A 10,839-nucleotide genomic window follows, 5' to 3' on the forward strand; every position below is an offset into this window, starting at 1 on the left:
GCAGTAGAACTCATCATAGATGTATCATTAGCCTCATTTACAATTCCAATATTCAGCTTTATAGTTAGACAAGTTAAATTCAGTTGGGGATGATGAAGTCAGTGACCAGAAGCAGTTACCTTCTGACAAGCTCCCTCTTATCTCCCCCTTCACCCCCCCTTGGGACCAGTGGGGTAAACCCAAGCTACTATGGGGAGGCTACCTGAAACTAGCAAACACGCGAGGTGCAGCCATCCAAGCTGACAAACTCACATGCGACTCACCCAATATGGCTGGTCAAGCTCTTTCACGACTTCTGGCAGCAGCTGGAAAGCAGGAAGCGCGAACATGCCCCACCACAGCCGAATGATTACTTCCATAGTTGACTAGCTCCAGACCCTTATCAAAATTTAGTGAGACCAGTGACAATGGCCCCACTATGGCGACAAGGCGGCTAGTGCTGACAACGACCACAGTTAGATATTATGAAGTCCTTGAAGCTCTGTTGGGTGACCTAGTATGCTTCAATTAACCCCTGAAGCCTTCACAAGACACATGCTTCTTTCCTGTTTATTTCTACTGCCATTAGACATGCTATCATTTTTCTTCAACTATGTGTTTCATCCTCATGCATATGAACAACATATGCTGTGCAGAGCACTTATAGAATATTGGGATAAACTCTATATACCCATATATGCATTCCCTGGTAATGCTCCTGTATGTGACCGGAGACAATCGTTCAGATGCTGCAAATGTGCAAACTATCATCGTTATTTTCAGTTTGAGAGATTAGTCTATATTTTTGCTTGAAATAAATTTCCTGCCATCTATCCTACAAGCAAAAGCATCTTTCTTTATACAGGGTATTAAACACAAAGGTATTTTTAAAAAAAGAAAATCAAACTGCTGTCAGTATTCACAGTATGGGAGATCTTTTGAGGTCTAAAGGATCTCATTTGCTCATATTTGTTTCCATCACCATCTGTTGATTAGAATTTGTCTTTATAAAATTATTCTTGTACAATATCCTTCCCATTGTGCTGATGTTTGATACTAGACCCACACAGTGACAAGCACTGCTTTATTATCATGAGCTTGCCTCCTTAGTTTAATACCACAAGTTCCCCCAGCCCGAGCAGCTGATAAGGCAGGTACTGCTACAACTACCACCTATCTTCCTTACTTTAATGACTCCAGCTTCAAAGTCCCCATCTGAGCAGTTATTATGAAAGGAATCACTTCAGCTATTGGGGGCCTGCTTTAATATGATTCCAGGACAACCACCCAACACATGTCTGCCCCCAGCCCGGCTCCCTGATACCTCACATGGCAGCAGGGGCTGCTGCAATATTTGGTGCCTTCAATGCCTGTGGCTACCCCCCACACCCCCACTTTGAAGCTTGAAATCAGTCTAAGTTCCTGGTCTTAACAACGTGAAGAGGAACACCAGCATACTGTGCAGTAATAAAGTAATTATTATAATAATTTAGGTATGCAATTTTTTTTATATCACAAATTTATTTGAATAACTTAAGATAAAATAAGAAGAATGTGCCCCATTTCTCTTGCTGCAACAGTTTGACCATCCTGGGGGCTGCTATACCTCCAATCTTCCTGTTGTCATCTTACAGTGATTTAAAAAAAAAACACAAACAAAAAAACAAGAGAGTTTGCCACAGTAATGGTCATTTTTCCCCCCAAATTGCTGTTTAAATGAAAATTTCCAAACTGAGCCAGGTCCTTTAGGAACTTTATGAATTAACCATACAGCCATATGACAGACTTCATGGATCAGTGTGTCCCGAAAACGGTCTAGGAAAAGAAAATATAATGAAATCAAGTAAAAGGTTTTATTTATTTTTTTTAATTATTTTTAATTCTTTAATTTTCTTTGCTCAGTTGTACAAGAAAGTTACATTCAGCATTTCATGAGATCGTTAGTTTGCAAATATTCAGCAATAGTGAGTATACTCTCAGTATTTGGGGTTAGTGTCAAGCTATACAGTGAAATGCGTTTGGCAAGCACTTTCTTATTTTGATCATGTTTGGGGACAAACCCGGAGCTAGCTAGATTTCTACAGGCTAGTGGTTGGTTGTGTTGCGCTCCCGGGGTACTAAAGGCGTGGGATGTGAAGTATGCTCCTTTGTGTTGCATGAGGCTGCAGTGCTGCGTAGGAGCTTACGCGTGTGTGTGATCTCAGGTTCGCTTTGTTGTGTGTATATAGTGCCAGGGAGTGTGTACCTTCTGGGAACTATGTGCGGTGCGTTATGCATGTTTGTGTGGCCGTTGGTCCGTTAGATGTCTTAGTGGTAGTCTGGCACGCTTAGTGTAACCCCTGACCTAAGGGGGTGGCGGGTATTTAAGACGCCTCTTGTTGCTAGGTTGCCTGCGTCTTAGAGGCCAGTGTATAGATCCCGTTATGTTTGGGTGTTGTGGTACCTATCTCAGGCGTTGTGGTGAGATGTCTGCGTGTATGTATAAAAACATAAAAGTAAATGATGAGAGAGGAGAAAAAAAAAGGGAACGTTAAATAAAAGTGAAAATAAAACCAGGTGAAAAGAAAAGTAACAAAAATAAAGCGATAAGCATGGAACCATAACATTCTACCTTTTTAATAGGTTAAGTAAAAGGTTTTCTAATGAAATTATTTCATATGCAGATTTAAGGATGCAGACTTTTCTCTCCTATTCCTTGCTTTACGTGTTAGAGGCTGTTCATTTATTAAGTCCTGCTCTCTTCTTAACTAAACGTATGTTAATAGGAATATTGTTACATACTTACAAGGGCCCAGTGTACGGGTGTCAGGAAGGGACAGAAGAATGAGGGGAAAAAAATAATAAAATCCAGAAAGGGGTAAAGAGGTGGAATACATGCACACATAGGAAAAACAAAAAAGTTTGTTGAAAGAGTAGGAATGGTACACAAATGGGAAAAGTGGAAATAAACCCCAGGTAATAAAGTATTAAAAGTTTGAACTGAGCATATAATAATTGATGGTGGCAAATGTAGTATCAACTTGTAATAAAAAGATAATGTTGAAAGAGATACAAACACAACTAAATGTAAATAATGTTACAGAAGATTTTACAGAGTGATAGAAAGATTAAAGTAAACTCAACTAACATACATGATTCAATAAGTAAATTACCTGTACAGTCACACACTTTCTCTAACAGCTCAAACATGGCACTGCGATCCAAGTAAGTAGGCTGGTAGGAAGGGTTTCTGCAGAAACCAGCAGTTTTCTTTAACCTTTTATTCCATTGAATTTTCAGGTCATCAGGAAGCTAAAACAAACAAACATAGGTGGTCAGTACAATGCCTGGTGTTTTAGTTCAGAACCCACCACCAAATACTTTACTTGCTATTTTTCACATAATATAGAAACCAATAAATAAGTTTGTGAATGTAGAGTAAGCCTAATTAATCCACCTAGTTGATAAATAACACACCTCCTGTTTAAAATGGGGCGGCTGTAGAGATTGTAAAGTTTTCTTTTCAACCCTTATTTTACGTTCTTCACATAGACGGACTATGGAGAAGAGAGATCCGATACGAAACAATCAGTATCTCTACAATGAACCTTTCTTCGACCGAAAAAAAAGTCAGGCAATCAAACAACTACCTGTCAAAAATGACACTACTACAATTGTCCCAACTGGAAGGATTTATCAGTCTTCCTTTTTTAATACAATGCTAAACTAAAAATACAATTGCATTGCACAAAGCAGACTTGGAGATTCGGCTGAGCCCCAATTGCAATTTGGATAAATCTGGGCCGTGCCAGAATCTCAGGGTGCCGACTCACAAACGCCTGGACAGCATCGCTCCTGGCACTATAAAAAAAGAGGGATAGAATGGAGAAGAATATATTTTTTCTCCCCTCGATTGTGGGCAAATTAGCAGCTTAGTTTGCCATACTGGAGAAGTGGTCTGCCCAATCACGTGGGCCGAATCTCCTGCCCAATGAAAGAGGAGATAAAAAGATTGACAACAGACCAATAGAGAAGCAGTAAAACAATCTATACTTTTAAGTAGGATTCTTCCAAACACTTTGACTGCTCTTACTGTGGGAGACAGACCAGACATCATACAGTGTGTTTTACCCTTGCTGTGTCTGTGTGGGAGATGGTGCGAGAGGGTCATTAATTTTATTGTGAGATTAGGTTTATTTTTCTGCTGTAATTAGGTAGCGGCTACTGCCAGGGGCACTTGAAACAACTTTGAGTAGGAGATAAATTAATCCTAGTGCAAAACTAGGTTACCAATAGACAGTTGTTAACCCCTTAACACCCATTAGGGCATTCAATGCTGTCCCCATTATATTATTATTATTGCCATTTATATAGCGCCAACAGATTCCGTAGCGCTTTACAATATTATAATGAGATTTAAAGCCGTTACGGCGGCATAGAACACCCTAATGACTTTTAACCCCTGCGACCTCCATTTACTCACCTCCGCCGCGATCCTCTTCTGGAGGACTGCCTGCCAGCCCAGGCAGTCCCCCCTCTATAATTTAGGCCCCTCGGAAGAAAGAGCGATTACATGGTCAGTATAGCTGGCTTTGGATCTGCCTAAACCAGTGATGGCAAACCTATGGCACGCGTGCCACAGGTGGCACGCCGGGCCCTCTCTGTGGGCACGCGGCCATAGGTTTGCCATCAATGCAGAGTAGGCACTACTACTGATTTAGAATACTTATTTAACACGTTTACCCCCCACACCCACACACAGCACTCCTACCCCCCACAGCACTCCTACACCCCCCCACACACAGCACCCCTACCCCCCCACACACAGCACCCCTACACCCCACACACACAGCACCCCTACACCCCACACACACAGCACCCCTACCCCCCCCCACACACTGTACCCCTACCCCCCATACACACCTCACCCCTACCCCCCACACACAGTACCCCTACCCCCCACACAGCACCCCCACCCCCACACACAGCACCCCCACCCCCACACACAGCACCCCACCCCCCACAGCACAGCCCCCATACCCCTGCCCAGCACCCCTACCTCCCCACACAGCACAGCACCCCTCTCACACACACACACATACAGCACCCCTCACACACACACAGCACCCCTCACACACACACAGCACCCCTCATACACACACAGCACTCCTCACACCCCCCCACACACACAACAACCTCTCTCACACACCCACAGCAACCCTCACACACACACAGCACCCCCCCCACACACACACAGCACCCCCCCCACACACACACAGCACCCCTCACACACACAGCACCCCTCACACACACACATACACTACACCCTTCAATGCAGTATGTGTGTGTATTCAGCAGTCTGTGTGTGTGCACGTGTATTCAGCAGTCTGTGTGTGTGTGTATGTATTCAGCAGTTTGTGTGTGTGTGTATGTATTCAGCGGACTGTGTGTGTGTGTGTATTCAGCGGACTGTGTGTATGTATTCAGCAGTCTGTGTGTATGTATTCAGCAGTCTGTGTGTGTATGTATGTATTCAGCAGTCTGTGTGTGTGTATGTATGTATTCAGCAGTCTGTGTGTGTGTGTGTGTGTGTGTGTGTGTATGTATTCAGCAGTCTATGTTTGTATTCAGCGGACTGTGTGTGTATGTATTCAGCAGTCTGTGTGTGTATGTATGTATTCAGCAGTCTGTGTGTGTGTATGTATGTATTCAGCAGTCTGTGTGTGTGTGTGTGTGTATGTATTCAGCAGTCTATGTTTGTATTCAGCGGACTGTGTGTGTATGTATTCAGCAGTCTGTCTGTATGTGTATTCAGCAGACTGTGTGTGTATTCATCAGTCTCTGTATTCAGCAGTCTTGTGTGTGTGTGTGTGTGTGTGTGTGTGTGTTCAGCAGACTGTGTGTATGTATTCAGCAGTCTGTGTGTGTATTGCATTTGTTGGAAATACTAATAAATATAAGCTTCAATTTTATCTATTTATATCATTATTTAAAATTTGTATCATGGAACTCTCTGTTGTTGTGTTCTTTAAAAACAAAAGTTGTTAATTAGTTCAGACAACAGTACGAGTTGTTTTTTCTAAACTTAAACCTCAGTATTCAGGTTTAATTGCCGTGTTGGCACTTTAAGGAAAACAAAAGTTGGCATGTATTGCGGTTTGGGCACTTGGGCTCAAAAAGGTTCGCCATCACTGGCCTAAACTGACAGACAGTCCCCCTGCTGGTGAAAAAAATAAAAAAAGTGAATATAGCAATCAGGGGTAAAAAAAAAAAAAAAAAAAAAAAAATATATATATATATATATATATATATATATATATATCCCATAAGTGTATTTTTATATTGATAGTTATATATATCAATATCAAAATACACTTATTATGGAGTTAAATATATATATATACACACACACACACAATATATACATACAGTAATTGTATATATTATATATATATATATATATAATCTAAATACACTTAGAATGAAAAAATATATACATATAAACAGATATAATTACATAAATAATTACATAAATATACACGTAGGATTTAAATACATAGTGTAGAAATTCCAAGTGTATACTTATGTATTCTTTTAACATAATTAATTAGAATTTGAGGGACCAGTCTGACAACCCAGGCAGCAAGTCCAGCAAATTTAATTTGCAAGTCCTATGTTTATCCCTGTAACATTCCAAAACAACATAAAACCTGGACATGGGGGGTACTATTGTACTTGGGAGACTTTGCTGAACACAATATGTGTGTTTTAAAACAGCATAACTTATCACGACGATGATATCACCAGTAAAAGTGCAGTTTTGTTAAAAAAAAAAATGCACACAAAAAAAATGTGAACACTAACTTTGGCCACTAAAAAACACTAGACATACCCCATTTTGAATAACCTGGGTTTTCTATTTTTTTTAAATGGTATGCCATGGTGGGGTTACTTTTTTTCATTTCTGGGCTGCCATACCGTCTCAAAGGCAACATAGCCAATCTGGCAAATTTCAATTAGCAAAAATAGAAATTGGCAAATCTTATATTTGACCCTGTAACGTTCCAAAACACCACAAAACCTGTACATGAGGGGTACTGTTGTACTCGTGAGACATTACTCTACATAAATATGAGTACTTTAGAGCAGTAAAATGTATAATACAGATGTTATCATTGGTGAAAGCCCAGTTTATTTGTGAAAAATGCAAAACAAATATAAACTCAAATTTTGGCTAGGGTTTGTGACTACGTGGCTACTAAAAAAGACTGCAGGGGGCGGGGCCGGACCGCCGAGCCGGCTGGTCGCATGCTAGACCAGCTCCTACAGCCTAGCCTTTAAACAGGCGATTTTAAGCATAATTCTTCGCAAAAACTTGCCGGCAACGGTGGCCCTTGGCGGGCAGAGAGCCCTGGGGCCCAGGGCGAGGCTGGCCCTACGGGCTACAGTCCCCTGGACGAGGAAACCTATCCGACCCTTTTTGAGGCCTACTCCAGAGGCGAGCGGGACGGACGGCCGCTGCCCTGCCGCATACTGCTCGGGGCTTGGAGTCGGACCCGCGGGGATGCCGGCCCCGTTCCCCCCCCTATGGACCGGGGGGGTGATCCCGGTCCACACCTCTGAGACCCAACCTACCAAGCCAGCATCCTGAGTCCCCCACCCGCACTGCAGTCCACATGTCGGGCCCAAGATGGCCGCCAAGCTCCGACCTGCAAACGAGGGAAAGCACTTCCCGCTCAACCAGCCCACGTACGCCGAGACTAATGGTGGAGCACGGAACGCAGCAACACCTACCCTGTACTATCCACCTCACCTGGGAGAAACGGCTATTAAATCCACCAGGCGTATGGCAAAGCGACTTGTTCACCGGTGAGCCAGCCGTCGGACTCCATGAGAGGGGACCTGCAATGCGATACGACGCCATATACCACGCACCGTGCAGAGTGAATCCCGACCGGGCCTACACAAACCCTAGAAAGTCGACCGGGCTCCCTCAAACCGGAAGGGAGAACCCTCAATCAAGCGGCAAAACAAGTCGTAAGAACGTACTCTCACCAACTCCCGCGAAGGTACGAGCCTACAGAGACTTATCCTACTCCAGCACCCGTTAAGAACTGCTTAACCCTCTCTGGACACTCCACAGCTGAACCCAACGCCTGGAGACAAGCATCTGCGCCCCTGAAATGCTTCACCACACGCCGGATTAACCCATCCTGCAATTAAGTTGTTTGTCTTAAATTGTATACTTAATTGGGCCACTGGGCAATATTGTTTTGTCAGGGCAGGGGGGGGGGAGAGACTCTAGGACACTCATGTCAATCCTAGCTTGTAGCTAATCGCTTATTGTATTCGTAAACCTGCATGCTCTTACTATTCGTGATAAAACACTGAATCTACTACATATACCATATAGTAGCAACACTGAGTAATATTCGTCTGTCAACTAGATTGCTAACATATACATAAATCGTATAACTAAGCATGTTTAACAAAAACTAAAATTTTGTGCAAGTTCCTTATGCCACTGTTTAACGCATCTGTAACCTTATGAAAATGAACGCTGTTGTGGCGTATGACAATAATCTGTAATCACCTGCACTACAAAAATAAAAAATTTAAAAAAAAAAAAAAAAGACTGCATATAACCCATTTTGAATACCCTGGGTTGTCTACTTTTACAAATGGTACGCCAAGATGGGGTTAATTTCCATTCCTGGTCTACCATACGGTCTCAAAGACAACACAGGCCCAGCAAACCAATCTAGCAAATTTCAATGGAAAAGGGGAAAGCCACCCACACAATGATCCCCAAGACTGACAATAACCTCAACACCAACGGCTACATTCACCTCACAAGACCGCCTCTGAGCCTCATAGCACAGTCTATGGCAAAACCACAACACATAAGGCGGATCTATACCCTTCCCCTAAGAGAGGGCTCAAGCAACCCTTAGTAAGACTATAGCTGACATAGAACATGACGATTTAATGAAGGACACGAACGATTGCCGAACAAACAAACTTATAAATGACACTATGCACTTGTCCCCCACGACAATAGATATACAGCCCAGAGACCCTCAGTGGTCCACCTTAGCACCCATGCTCAGGGGACTAGAAAGCCCCATCTACACTTACCTTTAATCATAACTGTTTGACTATGGAAATGCGCTCCGTGATTGATCGACATATAGCTCCAGGAAAGGTAAAAAAATAAATAAAACAATAAGGAGCTACATGTAAACCTATTTTTTCCCACTCTGTTTGCGTACTGTACACCATATCCCCTGCGAGGGAAAAGGGTTTTGCTTTTTGAATGTCCTTGATTTATACTGATTTACAGTAAAAAAAAAATAATAATAAAAAAATAAAAAAAGGGAAAAAAATAATAATTTAAGTACCGTAGCCTACAATAACCAACCCCGCCACAGATACAATGTGATCTTGGAACACCTCCAGTTATAATGCAACGTTTGGAATTACCCAAGTGGCACCTCTGCGCATCTGTATATCTTATTTACAAATGTAACATACTAGAGGCCTGCGTGCTCTCAACTGTATTTCATTTAGTTTTTCTCATGCCTAAATACAATAAAGACATGATTTACATGAAAAGGGGAAAGTCCTATATTTGACCTGTGTAAGTTTCCAAAAACTCATAAAACCTGTACATGGGGTTTACAGTGGTATTCGTGTGACATTGCTGAATACAAATATGTGTATTTTATTGCAGTAAAAACAGTATTATGACATTAACAGTTAAAATGTCATGAAGAACTTAAAAAATTATTTTTTTGAATTTCTCATACGTTTTTAGATGTTATTCACAGTTGTTTCATATATAAATATGTGATATAAAATGAAAGCCCTGCTTCTCCTGAACAAAATGATATACAATTAAGTGTGGGTACACTTGATATCAAGGAGGTGAATTATGGTTGAACAACAACCAAATTTCAGGTTTTGTTTTGATTACAACTTGTACAATTGGCTCTGTCCTTAAGGGGTTAAAAAGTGTTTTGTTTTTTGTTAACTGTTTGATGAGTGCAATGCGGTTCACTAAAAAAGCAAAAAAATACAAATGTTCTGTTATTAGTTACTGCCAACTTTAGGTGGGGGATAGGAACATTTTATCATTGTTCATTGTGTGAGATTAGATTAACTGTTTGAAGAAAGAAAATCCTATTTGTGTGAGTGCATTCAGTCTAGTGTGTGCTGTGTAACTGTGCAAGCAATGTGCAGTGTTTAATGTAAAAACAATAACATAGTAGTAAATCCCTCAAGCACCAACCCTTTTTGCAACACAAACTAATTTCACTGTATAAAGTTGTATACGTTTACACAATATACAATCATTTATAAACCTACAAGCTCACCATAAGCAATGTCATGTACTAATCCAAAGACAAAATAGAGGGAGAGTAGTGGAAGGGGTCTTGTTTACAAACCTACCATCAACAGTGGTTCCATGGCTTCTCAGAGTTTGAACGTCCCGGCTACGAGGCCTGCTGAAACACCACCACCACCATCGCCATTACTATTGGTCGTATTCAGCCTCAGAATAGGGAGATTAGCAGCATGTCTGTTACGTTCGATTCAACACCCAGGAGTCAAATTATTTTCCCATCCTTTTCATGCTGTAACAACGTATACTGACGTTTGCACTGCAGCTCTTTCTACCAGAGCTAGTTCAAGCAACTAAGAGACAGTGCAGAAGAGTCTGCTTTGTGAGGGTCATCAGAGACACTTCTTAGTGAGGACTTAGAACAGGGTACCTGTTGGTGGTGGTGATGAATCTGGGGGTTCAGAATTCCATTTCCAGCACCACTGCAAATATTGCACTTGTCTATGCTAACAATGATGAGCCAGAGCAATTAGAGA

General features: G+C 41.7%; 1 protein-coding gene across 1 annotated transcript; it reads right to left on the bottom strand.

The window, feature by feature from the left end:
* Positions 1-934: 934 nt before the first annotated feature.
* Positions 935-10,636, bottom strand: LOC134578504 (germ cell nuclear acidic protein-like). Its single transcript, XM_063437493.1, has 4 exons — positions 10,411-10,636; positions 3,132-3,270; positions 1,637-1,794; positions 935-964 (listed from the first exon to the last, which is right to left on the bottom strand). The coding sequence occupies exons 1-4, from the start codon at positions 10,426-10,428 to the stop codon at positions 935-937; spliced, it is 345 nt and encodes a 114-aa protein (XP_063293563.1). The 5' UTR covers positions 10,429-10,636.
* Between the last annotated feature and the right edge of the window lie 203 nt (positions 10,637-10,839).

The sequence above is a fragment of the Pelobates fuscus genome, chromosome 12, assembly GCF_036172605.1.
Source record: "Pelobates fuscus isolate aPelFus1 chromosome 12, aPelFus1.pri, whole genome shotgun sequence".
NCBI lineage: Eukaryota > Metazoa > Chordata > Amphibia > Anura > Pelobatidae > Pelobates > Pelobates fuscus.

Coding starts and splice junctions, on each gene's coding strand:
- LOC134578504 (XM_063437493.1), bottom strand. Junction 1,795..3,131: donor GAAAGTGTGTGACTGTACAG/GTAATTTACTTA, acceptor TTCTTTTCCTAG/ACCGTTTTCGGGACACACTG. Junction 965..1,636: donor GCAAACTCTCTTGTTTTTTT/GTTTGTGTTTTT, acceptor TCTAATCAACAG/ATGGTGATGGAAACAAATAT.